We start from the raw sequence: 17,922 nt of genomic DNA, 5'->3' as shown, positions 1-17,922 counted from the left end.
GAGCTGGGAGTGCGGCAGACTGGCAGGCTGAAGACAAACTGGTCCCCAAACCAGCGTTTCCCCGAGTGTGGTCTCCAGACCAGCAATGTCAGCATCTCCTGAGATGTTGTTTGACATGCACATTCTCAGGCCCCATTCTGGAATCAGAAACTCGGGTGGGGCTCAGGACCCTGTAATTCTGCTTGCCTGCTAAGGTTTGAGAACAGTGTCCCAAATTATTCATACTTTTGCCAGGACTGGCCCTGGGTCATAATAAACCAGATCTATCTTCCAAAGGGGCATTACTCATGGTCACACGCTGGGATTTGGGAGGTTGACTGTTAGTGTTTGGATAAACACATGAATGCACTTCATTTTAAGGGGCTTAGACTTAAAAGTGTTGACAAAGGTGAGTTCTCTCCCTCCTTACACCTGGGTGCGCCAGAAGTCCCTGCTGGCCCCCAGGGAGGCATTTCCTTTCCCTGACCCCACTCCCTCAGAAAAGCATTCTTTCCATCCTTGGCACTGAAAACCATGTATTACTCAGAACCCCTAGCCTTTCCAAGTATACACCCAGTAAAACGTACTTCAGAAATGAAGCCAGAGACTGCATTTTGTTTTCAAGTTAACATAACACGTATGCTATACACACAGATTTTTATTACCAGATCACGGTCTATTTTCAATGACTGTACCATTTTTAGTATTACTTTTAAGGTCATTCTTTGCTTTCAGTGATGTCAGAGTCTTAAAAATGTTCTTAAATTCTATTTGAGAGTAAAATTCTAAAAGATGGCAAAAAAATTCATTTTCTTTAAGATTCGGTTAGAGTCTATCCCGAGCTCTGGCTTGTGGGTTTATAGCAAGGTTGATTTTTTTCCCACTCACAATACAGGTTTTTTTTTTTTTATCCTTTTCCTTTATAGGAACTCAAGAATGAAATCTGGGAATATTCTTCCTATGTGATGTGTTTTGTTAACGATCGGCTCCTAGGTGATGCATTTGATCTTCAGAAATGGGCTCACAAGATGTGGGATGTAGTTGATTTTAAGCCCCCTGAACTTTATGAGGCACTTACTGTGGATTATTCTGCTAAATTCTTAACAGACATCAAGGCAAGTTACACTAGTTTTTAAAGAAAAATAGTGGAATCTTTGATTATTTATATTGATTCAGCATTAATTACTGATATCCTAACAAAGGAATATAAACAGAAGGCTAGGTTTTAAGTTCTCAATGGCCTATAATCCAGTTGCAAAGGATTATATATAATGTTGCAGGATTTGGCTAAACAGTGTGCAAAGCACGCAGACCTCAGAGCAGGCAGAATGCACAGGGGGAGAGCATCCCTGTTCAAACATTTCTACTCCCCATTAGAGATTTATATGCATTAATTAACCATTTGAAAACATAAAGAGCCCTCCCCCTGCTTCAGAGAAGTTCGAGCTTATCATCCATTCACCCTTAACATGAAAATTTTTAATTAGTACTTTCTAACATCTAAATGAGAGGTACTGCACTAAGAAAATGGAAAGTTTGAGAAGAAAGGTGACATTTTAAAGATTTTATTTGAGAGAGAAAGAGCACAAGTGCGGGGTGAGGAGGGGCAGAGGGAGAGGGAGAAGCAGACTCCCCACTAAGCAGGGAGCGCAATGTGGGGCTCGATCCCAGGACCCCGGGATCATGACCTGAGCCGAAGGCAGACACTTAACTGACTGAGCCACTCGGGCGCCCCAAAAGGTGACCTTTTAAAGCATGACACATAGTTGGCAAGAGCAGGACCAGACAAGCTAAGGCCCTGGGGAGGTTTCCAATGGACAGTCCTGAAGCTTGAGGTCCAGGAGAGTGAGAGACAGGCGTTAGGGTGGAATGGCAATAGAGGTAAAAGTACTTCGTAGTTTTGCTCAGAAACTTGTTATAGCAACAAGAGCCATATGCTGAAAATCATTTCATGCTTATAGTGGCCCGTGCCCACAGAAAGACCCAGTACTAGGATTTCAGCTGTAAAAAGGCAAAGACCTTTGTTCCTTCATCCTCATTTAGCTGTTAACTGCCTTGAACAGAATCTGAAACATAGTATGAACTCAGTGAATGTCTGGTTGAATAAACAATGCACTTGGAAAATACTAGAAATTCTGGGGTATGGGGAGGAATGTAATGTTCACAGCAGTTAATTCCCAAAAGGACAAGGGTCTAAAAGTGCATGGCGTATTCAGGGAGGGGCAGGGGACAGCAAGGAGACCCAAATTAACAGGAAATGAGGCTGGGAAAATGGGAGTATAGTCACCAACAGTACCAAGCTACTCTGATTAACTTAAGGAGAAAAGGTATGCATTGAAAGGATATTGGTAACCTCACAATTGACAGGAAAGCTGGAGAACCAGGTTTTGGAAAGCAGGTGGGAACCAAGGGAGGCCTGGCAGTAGGAAAACGTGGCAAGAGTCACATCCCAGAAATGTGCAGCTAGGACACTGCCATGGGTGCCCGCTGGCCCTGGGTTCACATTGCCACCTTCACTGAGAATTACTTAACTGGTATCTTTGCACCCTGGAGATCCAAGGTCCCAGGCAGGAGCACCTGACTAATCCAGCCCAAGTCATATCCCCACACCCTGGCTCTCACAGAGTGAGGGAGGGAGAATCTGGCCCCTTTAGGGTCTTTAGAGGGTGGTGGGTCCCGTGGAGAGTTCCCCAAATAGGAAACATCCCCAGATGTTAAGGAAGGGGAGGAAAACACCAAACAGATCCACTAAAGAAAGGCTGAACTTAGTCCATTCTGAACTGCATTGTGAACTAAGGAGTTACCTTTTTTCCTAGAAGGAAGCAGAGCCAACAGAACTTTTCATAAAGAGTGTGACATAATCTTTGCTTTTTTGGAAAAAGTTTTAGGGCTGTGCAAAAACAGGGCGGAGTAGGGAAAGCCTGGTGGCCGGGTGACCACTTGGAACACTAATATAGTAGTGTGGCCTAGAGATGATGACAGCCTGAATTAATGGCTGTGAGGAGGGAAGACCTGGATCCCAGGGAAAATCCTTACGTTTTTTTTTTTGTGCAGAGGCTAGATTTTTCTTGCTGCCGGGACTTGTTTACTTCTGGGTTGCAATGATATACCAGATAATTATGTTTGCATATTTGGCTGCTAGGTGACATTACCTTGTGTTGTGCTTATTTGCTCTTTCATTAGAATTGTTAGAATTTTCTACTCTTGACAACTGCATAAAGATAATATATTGACACAGAGGAAAGTTTAATGATGCCTGAACGGACTTACCCATTTCATAAATGAATCATGATTTCCAGTATATCCTCTTTTTCGCCCAAGCCCATGATGTTTACTATATTATGCCTCTTATAATAAAGTTATACTATTCTTTTATAATTCAGAACTTGTAGTACAGAAGCTGAGAGGCACACAAAAGTTAATCATAAATACTATGGACATAATACTTCATTCCCAGATGTCAGATAACACAGTATTATTACAGTCTCTTAATTAAAAAGAAAAGGCTTAAGTGACATAAGGTAGCGACAGTGATACCGTAAAAGTGATTTCATTTGTGTTTCCTAGATTCTTAAGAAATAGGGCAGGGCAAGTTATGTAGCTTGTTAAATCAGGTGGCAACTTATGTATGAGAATGGTGCCCAAGGTTTGAAGTGTATCCCATTGGATGTGCTGTGCTCCCCAAATGAATGCTACCATGACGGAGGCCGTGTTTGCATTTTGGATGTCCCTTTGTAGAGCTAGACGAGATCACACAAATGTTAGCTGTCCCTGCCAGAAAGGCTGCCAAATGAAAACAAGAGCTGGGGGCATCTGGGAGCATGAGAGCAAGACTGAAATGACACGAAAGCACAGCATATTCTCTTCCCTTCCCCTGGTCCCATACCTCCTATGGATACGGTGTCCTTGCTTTCCCACTCGGAAAGGACGTGGCCTGGCTCTGGGCAGCTAATCGGCACTATGTCTCAATATCCAGAACATATGGTAACCAAATCCATGGCACTCACATGTTACCCAAAATTACTCAGAACAGAAAATTCCCAGTCTGTTTCTTTTCCCAAAGGGACCGACTAGTGTTCCTTTCCACACCTAGCTTGCAATGTAGGGGGTATCTAGCCGTGTGTTCTCCGTCTGGCGCGCTGGTTAAGGTTAGTCAAAGCTTCACTACTAAAGCGTTTTAAAGAGTGTGTTATTTAAAAAGGTTGGAAAGACTTGATATACTAAAATGAAACAAACTTCTGTAAGTCATTCATTTAACTTTGCTGTTACATCATCTACTGTTAATGCTTTTGAAATATATATTTTTTAAATTATTTGTTAGAGAGAGAGAGAGAGCGCACAAGCAGGGGGAGCTGCAGGCAGAGGGAGAAGCAGGCTCCCTGCTGAGTTAGAAGCATGACACGGACTGGATCTCAGGACCCTGGGATCATGAGCTGAGCTGAAGGCAGACGCTTAACTGACTGAACCACCCAGGCGTCCTTGCTTTTGAAATCTTATCACTGAAAACATTATTCTGTGGTATTTTTGGTCATTTCTAAAACTTTATTCCAAGACACTGACCTGCATTATCTTTTTCTTCCTAATTTTAATAGCATGCTTTTGTGTTCTTGGACATTTCTATTGATTTTTATCCAATTGGAAGACTGGTTTTTGAGGTGAGAGGCTTTTTGTTCTTATTTATTTTTGTTATTTTTTTAATAAGTGGGAGGTGGCAGTAGGAATCTGTAACTGTCAAAATATTAAATATTTAATCTTTTAAACCTTGTATTTTTATTTGTAGCTCTACTGTGATGCATGTCCCAAAACATGTAGGAACTTTCAAGTCCTCTGCACAGGAAAAGCAGGCTATTCTCAAAGTGGCATCAAGCTACATTACGTAGGTTCAATTTTTCATCGAGTAGTACGAAATGGTTGGATACAAGGAGGAGGTAAGTTTAAAATCTTAAATGCAACTTAATTGTAACGTCAAATCAGAATGTCCAGGATTTTGTTTCTCTACCTTTGTGAAATGCATGTAGAATTAGATATATTTATTCTAAATATTATATATATATTGAAAGGATATTTTATATGGCCGAATGATTAAGATATTCATACTCTTTTTAAAAATGTCATAAATTTTGAAATAAACAAATTTAAAGTTTTGTTACCCAGAATATTCCAGATTAAAAAGCAATATAAGATAGGAAGACACCATTTTTTATATCAAAATATAATTTTAAATGTTCATCTAAATAGGGGGCACCTGGGTGGTTAGGTTGGTTGAGCACCCAACTCTTGATTTCGGTTCAGGTCATGCTCTCAGCGCTGTGAGATCGAGCCCCTGAGTCATCGAGCCCCGCATCAGGCTCCATGCCCAGTGTGGAGCCTGCTGAAGATTCTCTCCCGCTCTCCCCACCTCTAAAAAAAAAATATGCTCACCTAAATAAATAGGAGTACCTAGAAAATACAGTACCTAAAGAGACATTCTAAAGGTAAGAATTGAAAACAACTTATTTCTCACCAAAGATGTTACATTGTGACAGTGTAAAAGTAAGAGCCAAAGCATTTTGTTCTTCATTTTTGCTTTCTTTTCAGGTCAGTCCTTTGCATTCACACAGACTAGGCCTCTAACAACACAAAATTAAATTTCAAGGCCTTTTGGGAGGTGACCCATAGGGAACAATCAGGCAGCAATTTAAAAATAATTGGCTTAGGAGATTTGTTTGAACTTGATGAAATATGCAGAGGCTTAAATTAATAATGCTTAATTATTTTTCAACATTCCGGAACATTCTGAGGCTGATAAGAAATATGTAGATTTAATCCGGGCATTTGTATGAAAATCAGTTTTCTGATTTTTTTCAGTTTTCCCTCAGTTTCTCCAAAAATGAGATCATATCACTCTAGTGTTATCTAAACTCATTATTTTCCCACTTCATATACATATATGGTATGTTTTCCTATGTCAATAAACATAAACATGTACAATTTTTAGGGTGTGCCTAGTTTTTCATATATTGCTCTACCAACTTATAGTTGGCCCTTGAACAATAAGGAGTTTGAACTGTGGACCCACTGATTTTTTACAGTGCAGTACTGTAAATGTATTTCCTCTTCCATATGATTTTCTTTTTCTTTTCTTTCTTTCTTTCTTCTTTCTTTCTTTCTCTTTCTTTCTTTCTTTCTTTCTTTCTTTCTTTCTTTCTTTCAGAGTGAGAGAGAGAGAGCATGAGCAGGGAGAAGGGTAGAGAGAGAAGCAGGCTCCCCGCTGAGCGGGAAGCCGGATGCGGGACTCAATCTCAAGACCCTGGGATTGTGACCTGAGCCAAAGGGAGATGCTTAAACGACTGAGCCACCCAAGCGTCCCTTTTCCTTTTAAAGATTTATTTATTTATTTATTTATTTATTTATTTATTTATTTGAGCGAGAGAGCACACCTGTGGGGTAGGAGCAGAGGGAGAGGGGGAGAAAGTCTCAAGGAGACTGTGCTGAATGCAGAGCCCCACGTAGGGCTCGATTTCATGACGCCGAGATCATAACCTGAACCAAAACCAAAAGTTGGATGCTTAACTGACTGTGCCACCCAGGTACCCCTTCCTTATAATTTTCTTAATAACATTTTCTTTTCTCTAGCTTCCTTTATTGTAAGTGTGCAGCATATAATACTTATAACACACAAAATATGTGTTGACTGTTTATGTTACTAGTAAGGCTTCTGGTCAACTGTAGACTATGAATAGTTAAATTTGGGGGGAGTTAAAAGTTATACTGGGCTTTTCAACTGTGCAGGGGTTGGCACCCCAACCCCTGCATTGTTCAAAGGTCAACTGTAATTAATTCCCCATTGGTGAACATTTCGATTGTTTTCAAGTATTTGTTGGTATAAAACCATCCTCAAGGGGGCCAATATCAGGGTCTCCTGAAACTTAGTTCAATGTTGACTATTATGTGCTGGGCTCTCAGATGCTACGTTCTTTTTTATTTTTGGCGTTTGGTTAGAGGTATACCTCCCCTTCCAGAGCCCCAGAGCAATATTTGGGAAAAGTAGGTCATAGTACTTGTTTGTTTACTTATTTGAAATAAAATTTCCAAGTAGTACAATGCACAGATCTTGGGTCATGATTTCAAATAATGAAGCAGCAAGGTTAAGGACACTTTAGGAAAAAATGCTGATTACTAGATTCAAACCCAACTGATATATACCAGTTGTACCACTTAGTATGTAAGCACTTAGCATCTCTGAATCCGTTTCTTAATCATAACATGGGGAAAATTATAATATCACAGGATGTGGAAAGGATTCAGGATTCAGTGACTTGGTATATTGGAAGTACCAAGCTCTATAAATGTTCTCCCTTCAGATACCAGATTCACACAGGGCTGTGGGGAAAATTCTGGAATATGGTTAATGTGGTTTTATGCGGTGCCTTAGGATGCCTCCCAGCACTACTGGTTGCCTGATGGGACCAGCAGGGCCTACACGGTCTACACTACCCTAGCCTCACCTCATCCTCTGACATCTCCCCTCCCTCTGCTCCATACACTGGCCTCCTTGTTGTTTCCTAAGCACATCAAGCATACGTGTGCTTGAGGTCTTTTGTCGTTTCCTCCGCGTGGGACACACTCTACCCAGCTATGCCTCAGATATCCCCTTGCTTCAGATATCTAATCTGGATTTTTGCCCAGAGTTCATCTCAGCAAGACTTACCTGACCATCCTATTTAAAACTGCCCCTTTCCTATTCACACAGGTCTCCTTACCCCCTTCCCTGCTGCTCTCCTATCCCCTAATTGTTATTTTTAAAATAAAATATTTTATTTTGGGTTCATAGCACTTGTCATCACTGGATATACAATTACGTATTTCCTGGCGGATCTGTTTAGTGTCTGTTTCTCTTCATTAGACTATAAATAAGTTCCATGAAGGTACAGGATTTTATCTATTTTGTTCACTGTTATATCCCCAGGCTCCAGAACAGTGCCTGGTATACAGTAAGTGCTTAAAAAATATTGTTGAAAGGATGAATGAATAAATGAACAGATAAACAGGAAACATACATTCTACTCATTTCTAAAGTACAAAATGAAAGAAGAGATCAAGTCGTGAAGCCACTTTGGTGGGATTCTCTGTCTGTGGCTCCCACAAGGCCTGCTGCCTTCCGAAGGACCTCTTGAGATAGAGTTTAATACATCTTGTCATCATCATCATCATCAATCTAACGATGGTGACGACGGTGGTAAGGAGAAGACGCATTCCCTCAGCGCGCAGTGCTGACGATGGCCACCCGCGAGCGAGCACGCGCTCTGCCCCGTGCTGCACTAAGTGCTGTCGGTAGAGGGTGATTTCTATTACCTGCGAGCACTTAACATTATTCCTGTCCATACAGATGAGGAAACAGGCTCGGAAAAGGTAACTAACATCAAGATTGAAATCAAAGTCATCTGATTCTAAAGTTTACTTTGAACCACTACTCTGCATTGCAGAACTTGTCGTGGGAAGTACAGAAATAACATCAGATATATAAGGCTGAGTTCAAGTACTGATTGAAATGGGGTCAATATAAACTATTTCCCCGGGAAATGTGAAGCAAAGGGCAAGAGAATGGTGGGGGTTGGAGAGATAGGGCAAAGGAGTATCACCGATGTTGAAGTGAGTCAGTAGGGGTGGCGAACCACAGGCAGATTTGTCTGAGTAAAGCGAACTCCAGGATCGGAAGGAATTGGTGCTGGAGGACCTTCGACTTCCCCATTTCCGGATTTAGCCTTCAGCCATTGCAGTGTGCTCCAGGAGATGCCCAGGGCTCCTGGGGTGAATCACATGGGGAGTATCGGGCAGAGTAGGCTTGAAGACTTCAGGCTTAATGACTAACTTCGGAGCCAGTCTGTGAATGGAATTTAAATGCTACATGCCTGTCCTGAATAACTTCTCTCCGCATGCTTGCTGTTGCATCTGATTTCTTTAAACCGTGCACTTATATTATAGGTAACTCACTCACGCTGAGTTAAAATGGCACAGTCTTTCTTTTCTTTTAAAGAGTTTTTATTTATTTGACAGAGAGAGAGAGACAGCCAGTGAGAGAGGGAACACAGGCAGGGGGAGTGGGAGAGGAAGAAGCAGGCTCCCATCGGAGGAGCCCGATGTGGGGCTCGATCCCAGAATGCCGGGATCACGCCCTGAGCCGAAGGCAGACGCTTAATGACTAAGCCATCCAGGCGTCCCTGGCACAGTCTTTCAACAGAGATATATTGTACGCTGTACTCAAGGAGGGTGAACGAGAGAGGAAAAGAAGTAAAGAGGTGCTGATGGGGAGGCTGGGGGTACAGAGCTTAGAGACCCTTATTCCCACCAGAGTCCGCTATTTCCAGTAGTCAGCTTTGTTTCCCTTTCACCTGTGGACAGAGAAGCAGTCACTTGTGCATGGAGATGTTTACAGTAGGCGCACTGCCCGAGTCCAAGTATGTGTATAATGGAGATAATGCAAAATGGGACATGATAAATACTTTCTTAAAAAATCTCCACCTCATTACATTATAAGGGAACTTCTGTTCCAAAACCTGGCTAAATAAATGAATTATCACTCTGGGGTTCCAAGGAATGAAAATTTGAACACTGATTCTTTTTATAGCATCTATTTTTATTCCTCCTCTAAAAAGACCTCACTGTTCCTATTTCATTCTCTCAGTTTGGTCTTTCCATTTTCCTAAAAAACAGGATGGACTATGGAATAACTTGTGAGGCAAGCAGAATTTATATGAAGACTCTTCCTTTAAATTGTGCCCACTGGGGCACCTGGGTGGCTCAGTCGTTAAGCCTCTGCCTTTGGCTCAGGTCATGATCCCAGCGTTCTTGGATCGAGCCCCGCATCGGGCTCCCTGCTCAGCGGGAAGCCTGCTTCTCCCTCTCCCTCTGCCCCTGCTTGTGTTCCCTCTCTCGCTGCCTCTCTCTGTCAAATAAATAAATAAATAAATAAATAAATAAATAAATAAATTGTGATCACAATTATAATTTAATACTTCATCATTTCAAAGGTTCTGCATTATAATTTAGCCCACTTCAAAGAGTTATTATCAGAGGAAAAAATGGGATCATGAATGTTAAAGTGCTTACAAAATACAAGTGAAATCACTATAGTAATATTTTCACAGTTTAGATATTGAACAATTACATATCTTATAACTTACTCTAGTCATTGATATCAGTGGAATCATAATTTAAAGCATTTTCCCCTGGCCATTACCATACTCTTTTCTAGTCTCAAAATTCTAATGTTTGTTTATTGTTATTTCTCAGATATAGTAGAAGGAAAAGGAGATGATGGAGAGTCGATTTATGGACCAACATTTGAAGGTATGTGTCTTTAAATTCTGTTAGTCTCTATCAGCTGATAAGTCAAATCTAACAAGACTGGACAATTCACAACTTCGAATAGGATGGTGTTTGGGATAACACACTGAAAGTGGGAGTTAAAAATGGGATGGGGGGAAGGCACCCCAGTCCAGTCCAGAACTGCTTTGTATACACATTTTTTCACTTACCTAATTATATTATTCCTTTAGGCTGAATTTCTAGAATTAGTATTGTAGGGTCCAAGGGAATTGTATATTTTTAAGGCTTGTAATTTGCCACGCTCATACCCAGAATTTGGTACTTTGATAATCATCCCATTAAGACTGTATTGGGGATCCTGGGAAAATGCGGTCATGATGATGGCATAGTTTTTGAATTTTTTGAAATTCCAACATAAAAACAGACCGTATAAGTAGACGGAAAAACTAAAAACCTGTGGATGACATTTACAACAAAACTAGGTGACAAGGTATCTAAATGAATTCTCAGTACAAACAGATGAGGACAAACTACCTATAGCTATGAAATCTGCATGGTGTCTGCATCTGTGTGGGAGAAAGCTGCACATCTGGTGGACTTGAGAATAGCAGAACCCGAAAAGAGCCAACAGTGGGGAGTGCAAGGGTTCCCTGGTAAGGTTTGAGGCTGGAGCTGCCTAACCTCTCTGAACTCTTGAAACTGATCTGGAAGGGCACTCTTCCAGGACAGGCCCACAATGAGGAGGTGTTGCTGTGAATGGAATCACAGTTATGCAGGATAGAAGGGCATCAGTGACAAAGAGGGAATGGGGACAAAGCCAGGAAATCTCAGAAAACAAGTTGTCATATTGTCGAACACTACATGAAAACAACACAAGAGGGAGCTTGTGAAGTCAGAAAAGGGACCTTCCTTCTTAAGCCACACCTCCTTCTAAACACCTAGGAAACCTAATTTTACATAAAAACAGGCAACAAAAAGTTTCACGGTTCTTAGAAGTAAAAGAGAATAAAGAGCAGAGTAACATCACCACAGATCACAAAAGTACACTAGAAAGACATGCTCACAACAACAGACCAAAACTGTACCAACTTCAGAATGAGCCAGAAGACACTGAGAATATGACACAAGACAGGAACGAACTCATAAGACAGAATTAGAAAAACTTAGACAGAGGTTGCAGAACTAGGCAAGAATTAGCAGTAAAAGAACATTTCAGAAATAAACTAGAAGAATGGCAAAAATAGACAAGGCAAGAAACAATTGTTGGAGAGGATGTGGAGAAAGGGGATCCCTCCTACATTGTTGGTGGGAATGCAAGTTGGTACAGCCACTCTGGAAAACAGTGTGGAGGTCCCTTAAAAAGTTAAAAATTGAGCTACCCTATGATCCAGCCATTGCACTACTGGGTGTTTACCCCAAAGATACAGACGTAGTGAAGAGAAGGGCCATATGCACCCCAATGTTCATAGCAGCAATGTCCACAATAGCTAAATCGTGGAAGAAGCCGAGATGCCCTTCAACAGATGACTGGATTAAGAAGTTGTGGTCCATATATACAATGGAATATTACTCAGCTATCAGAAAGAACAAATTCTCAACATTTGCTGCAACATGGACGGCACTGGAGGAGATAATGCTAAGTGAAATAAGTCAAGCAGAGAAAGACAACTATCATATGATTTCTCTCATCTATGGAACATAAGAACTAGGATGATCGGTAGGGGAAGAAAGGGATAAAGAAAGGGGGGTAATCAGAAGGGGGAATGAAGCATGAGAGACTATGGACTCTGAAAAACAAACTGAGGGCTTCAGAGGGGAGGGGGGTGGGATAGACTGGTGATGGGTAGTAAGGAGGGCACGTATTTTACATGGTGCACTGGGTATTATACGCAACTAATGAATCATCGAGCTTTACATCGGAAACCGGGGATGTGCTGTATGGTGACTAACATAATATAATAAAAAATCATTAAAAAAAAAGAAATAAACTAGAAGAAACATGGGTCAAACGAACACGACAGATATGTATGTCTTAAAAGAAGTAGAAGATGGAAGGAGGGAATTTTTTAAAACCAAAAAGAAACGAAGAAAGCAAAAAGGATTTACAAGAAAGTGACAAACAGCTAGAAAGAGAAGATCCAACATATGGATGGTAAGTTGTCCCTAAAGGATTGAATGAATGCAAGGGAACGGAACAAATACTAAGAACTAATATTGAAAAAACCATCCCGAATTTAAAAAGGATTTGATGTTCTGTTTTTGTTTTTCACGGTGGTTACACAACTACACACAATTGTCAAAATGCATCGAACTGAACATCTAAAATCTGTGCATTTTATCGTATGTTTATACTTCAAGTAAAAATATGTGTATAAAAACTTGACATCATTTAGTGAAAGAGGACAATGCCACCTGATAATATTAAATCAGATAATATTAAATATTAAATCAGAACAACCAACACTAAGACATATTTTAGTAACATTTTGGACAGTTAAGAAAAAGTAAAAATTCTTTGGGTAGGCAGGCAAAAAGAGCAAGTGATTTATAAGGGAAAGAAAAGTAAGTTATCATCATATTCTTTGACATTATATTATCATGCCACAAGAGAATGGAATAATATATTTAAGATGCTCAAGGAAAGGCAATGTGCAGCCAAACTGCATCTGAATTATAAAGGGCACACAGACTTTTCAATATGTAAAACTTGAGGGAATAATGTTGCCACAAGCCCTTCCTGATCTTGAGGAATTAGGTGCAGAATGAGTTTCACACAAATTATGAAAGACCTTGACATAAGGATTGGTGATGAGCACTAATCACATAATAACTTGTAAAACTAAAATTTAATGAGAAATAAAGGGTGAGAGTATGATACGTAATGACTCTATCTTTAGCCTACCTTTTTAAAACTGGAACAAAATGGGGAGAATGTATACAAAAACTTTTAACTATTTTCAGTAATTATGCTGGTGATGGTATTAATACTGTTACTTTGAGACTGTTGTCTATGTAATACGGAAAAGGTAAGTTAATGATAGGATATCCTAAATTCATCATTTCGTGTGTCCTTGAGAATCATGACTTTCAATGTGCAAGAAGGGAGATGCAAATGAAATATGATAGAGGCCAGTACTGGAAATATCAGTTTAAACTCACAGAGTATCCGATCTACGTATATAGCTCTATTCACTGAATTGGTCTACAAGGACCAACACAGGAGCATCACACGCTCCTAGCATTTAGACTGGTGTTCTGAAGTGTCATTTCTCACTTAAAAGAAACCAGGGTTCCTGGGAGAAATGGCAGGTTTCAGTTCCAGGACGGGAAATTACAAAATGAGCCTTGAACCTCATCTTTAGTCATGCAATTATCAGATAGAAAGAAAGCTATTAAAGATTTACTAGGGTCGCGTCAAAAGCCTGGGGAGACAACTTGAAGAGGCTCTCACTGGCCAAAGATTTGAACTTGAAAGAACAGTAATCGCAAATAATTGAAATCCAACAAATATTTTAAATCCATGAGTTCATAATGACATCATATTATAAAATAAAGCCTAATAGCTTATCTTTGGGGGAATGATGGGAAACAAATTCATTATCTTAGAAACTGATACATATAAGCAAAGAATCAAGCATTTATCTTGCCTTCCCTATATGAACTGTACCAAACTATAGATAAGAGAAAATTGCTACTTATGAAAGCATTCCAATAGATAGGTGAGAAGGGGATAACAGAATTAGAATAGCACCATTTTGCTGCCCCCAGTGAAATAATGGATCTAGGCCTTTGCTGCATTGGTATCTGCTAACTTCACAAAAACAGAGACAACCAGACATTATGGGCCTTCTGTGGAAAGAACGCACACCAAAGGGACAGAACATGAGTCTGATTAAGCCTCTGGACCCAGCTACCAAAGTCCGCAGGAAATACAACCAGTTCTGATGTCCTCTGGCCTTAAAGATCTCTGCACTATGCAGAATCATGCATTAAAAACCAGAGGACTTATGGCAAAAGTGAGATACAAAAAAACCCTTTCTCAGTGACACATTAAAATATAGAGTAACCTGAAAAAATGGGAACAGTTTAACATATGTTTTATGGTCAAGAAACACAGAACTACTATAATAAATGTGGCACTCTACCTTGAAAGCTCCCTGACGTTTGAGGAGCTGGCGTGGGAAGAGTTGCAGCTTGTGAATGATTGTGACGTGGTGCAAGGAGGGCTCTGAAATTGGAGGCCAGCTGGAACATCAGACGTGGGTGGGTGCAGCTCATAACGCGGTGACCTGTGGCGGATGTCTGAGGTGTGTGTGTTCAGTGCAGCTCAGTTCGCCTGGGAGCCATTTTCGACATTTACCTGGTGTTTCTCCTTGACATCGCACATAAGCACGTGCGAGATTCATTATGCTCGGGTGTTCCCGATATATCGGTCAAGCTGAAACTAATTTGCCTTCTCAACACAAGTCTTATAGGCAAAAGGACAGGACAGAGAATACAGAAACATACTGAAATGCCCCATGCAGGTGTAATCAGCGAGCTTCAGACTGGGAAAAATTCTAGAGGTTAAACAGCTCAGGTTTATTAACAGATAAAAGTAAGTAAAGCGATAGAGGCAGACCTTGAAGATTAAAAGAGACTTAAAAGGCATAACAAGTCTTTTAAAATGGTAAAGACTGGGGCACCTGGGTGCCTCAGTTGGTTAAGCATCTGCCTTCAGCTCAGGTCATGATCCTGGGGTCCTGGGATCGAGCCCCGCATCGGGCTCCCTGCTGAGCAGGGAATCTGCTTATCTCTCTCCCTCTCTCCTCCTCTGCTCCTCCCCCTGTTTGCTCACTCACTCTCTCTCTCTCTCAAATAAATAAAATCTTAAAAAAGGGAAAAAAATAAAATAGTAAAGACTAAACTATACTACCTCATAACTACTAATAGCTGTGGACTAACTACCAACACTGCTGACCTGAAGCCTTACCAAAAACATAAACAGTTGGGGCGCCTGGGTGGCTCAGTCGGTTGAGCATCTGCCTTCCCCTCTGGTCATGATCCCAGCGTCCTGAGATCAAGTCCCGAGCCAGGCTCCTTGCTCAGTGGGGAGCCTGCTTCTCCCTCTGCCTGCTGCTCCCCCTGCTTGTGCTCTCTCTCTCTGATAAATAAATAAATAAAATCTTAAAAAAAAAAACCCATAAACAGTGGATTAACATATTTTGTATGTTGTATGTATTCTTAACAATGAAATAAGCTAAAGAAAATGTTAAGAAAATCATAAGAGAAAATACATTTACAGTTCTGTACTGCGTTGAAAAACACCCACAAAGGAGTGGACCTCCACAGATCAGAGCTAGTGCTTTCAAGGGCCAATTCTATAAGGAAACTTTAAGCATGAGAGCATTTAAAAGTCAGGGGAGTGCTTACTTTTGAACTAGACCAGGCACTCTGGGGAAAGCTGGCCTGAGTGGGGATGAAAGGGTGTTTCCCTTATAATAACTAATAATAACTTTAACTATACATTAGTTTTCTATGGCTTTTGTGCCTAAATTTTAATACAATGAAAAGGTTTTAAAAAAGTCACATTGAACCAATACCAAAGTGAAGGGAAAAAGAAAGGCCAATTTCCTTCTCCGTGCCTGTGGGGCCGGCTTTATCAAATGAAACCGGGCAAGGGACACCAGTTATTTATTTATTCATTAATAAAACATTCAGCTCTTAGTGAGGCGCCTACATGGTGCTAGGACCTTAGGACACAAGGATGGTATGACCACGCTTCTGGCCCAAAGATTTTAGGTTTGGTGCGGCCAGATACGGAAACAGCTTAGCTACAGGCACAGTGCCAACGACGGTTACAAAGGAAGAACAAGGCGCTGTGGGAAAAGAACCAACAGCTGCCTGGGAGAGCTGGGGGCAGCGGCCCAGAGTAGCTTTTGAGCTGGGTCTTAAAATAAACCACTGCAGATGGGGAAGGGATGTTCCTGGATGCTTTCCTGATAGGCTTAATCCCTGATGAGATCCACCCTATCGGTCCACCCCACAGCTGCCGTCGGATCACGCAGACTCCTGTTTGGAGGCACGATCTCAGACAACTTGGGCCTTCTGTCCAGCAGGAGACACCTCTCTTCGCTCCTCTCCTTGCCTGCCCCCTGGAAAACCCTGTGCCTCTGGTGATTGTCCCTCACCCCTATCCTTACACTGCTACGGAGATTCAGTCTCCAGATGGAGGCAGCTGTCCTCTGGTACCTGGAAGGCCCAGTGTTTCGGGAAGCTTCCATTACGCAGGATGTCTGGCAGGTGCAGAATGAGAAACTCAGTAACCCACCAAAGGAAAAGGAGGGATGCCCCCACGGAGCGAAGAGTAACTGCTCAGAACAGCGAAGCATGGGTTCCCTCCCTCTTGCACCCCTGGGGGTGTGTGCACACTGGCCAGCCGGCCCTTCCTCCTCCAGATCTCTCTCGTTGAACCCTATTACCATGAGCTGCAGAATTGAAACCCGGGGCTTGCTAGAAATGACTACAACCCCAAAACTCACTTTTATTAAGCTGAGCACAGTGAATTTAAAAGAAGGTAATAAATAATAATTTAATTAGGTTGTTTTATAAATTGGTTAATCATTTTTTTAACTTGAAGAAAGTCTGTCTTGCTTTATTTTGAATCACAACTTTTTAAATTATCTTCCCAAATCCTATTCTGAATGTTAGAAACCGAGTATTAACCCTTTTTTTTCCTCCTTGTATAATATCCTTAATCCTTCCCACTGGCCAACGATTGGCAATTAGGTGGTTTGGGCTGACTAGAGAAAATATCATTTATACAAAAAGCAAAAGAAAAATATTTTAAAATACTGTATTATCCTTGTTGCATTAAGTAGACCATTTTGTTAATATTAGCTTGTGCCCTAATTCACAGATGAAGCACTTAATATCCATTTCTCTAATTCTTAAATCTCCTTGCCTTTAAATGAAAGCGTTCGGGGTGCCTGGGTGGCTCAGTCGGTTAAGCGTCTACCCTCAGCTCAGGTCATGATCCCAGGGTCCTGGGATTGAGCCCCGCATTGGGCTCCCTGCTCAGCCGGGAGTCTGCTTCTCCCTCGACCCCTCCCCCTGCTTATGTTCACTCTCTCTCTCTCTCAAAAAATTAAGTAAAATCTTTAAAAAAAAAATAAATGAAAGTGTTCATTAATAAAAGGCACAGAGCCTGATGTACTGTCAGTACTGAGTAACTGAAAATGGTATGGTCTGCATAGCTATTTAAGAGCTATTTATTTTTTAAAAATTGTGAGACATATATGGAAAGTGCATATGTACAATTAAAACATAATTATAAAGCAAATCCCCATATTACCATCCTTGTCAAGAAAGAAAAATTGCCAGCATGCCAGAAGCACCCTATTTGTCCATCGTGAGCAACACTCCACCTCGCTCAGAGGTAACCACTAGCCTGCCTTTTTTCCTTGCTTTCCCTGATAGTTTAACCACCCAGGTATGTATCCTTAAACAATAGTTAAATTTTGCCTGTTTTTGAATTTTAGGTAAATGGAATCACACTGTAGGCATTCTTTGTGTGTCTGGGTTCTTCTGTTCATCCACTGCCTATGAAATTCATTCATGTTCTCTATTGCTGGAATCCTCTCATTTGTCACTAGT

At 41.1% G+C, this 17,922-nt stretch overlaps 1 protein-coding gene across 2 annotated transcripts in view; it reads left to right on the top strand.

Annotated features, from left to right (window-relative positions):
* The window catches only part of PPIL6 (peptidylprolyl isomerase like 6), a 33,539-nt gene that overhangs the window by 6,351 nt on the left and 9,266 nt on the right, over positions 1-17,922 (top strand). For both annotated transcript variants that reach the window (XM_040627620.1, XM_008706255.2), the window contains 4 exons: positions 906-1,094; positions 4,572-4,634; positions 4,760-4,907; positions 10,252-10,308. In XM_040627620.1, coding sequence (XP_040483554.1) covers positions 906-1,094; positions 4,572-4,634; positions 4,760-4,907; positions 10,252-10,308 — 457 coding nt within the window. The remainder of the gene's footprint in view (positions 1-905; positions 1,095-4,571; positions 4,635-4,759; positions 4,908-10,251; positions 10,309-17,922) is intronic.

The sequence above is a fragment of the Ursus maritimus genome, unplaced genomic scaffold (assembly GCF_017311325.1).
Source record: "Ursus maritimus isolate PB19 unplaced genomic scaffold, ASM1731132v1 scaffold_13, whole genome shotgun sequence".
Classification (NCBI taxonomy): Eukaryota; Metazoa; Chordata; class Mammalia; order Carnivora; family Ursidae; genus Ursus; species Ursus maritimus.
The sequence above is the reverse complement of the archived record's forward strand: the minus strand, read 5'-3'. Positions and strand labels throughout refer to the sequence as shown.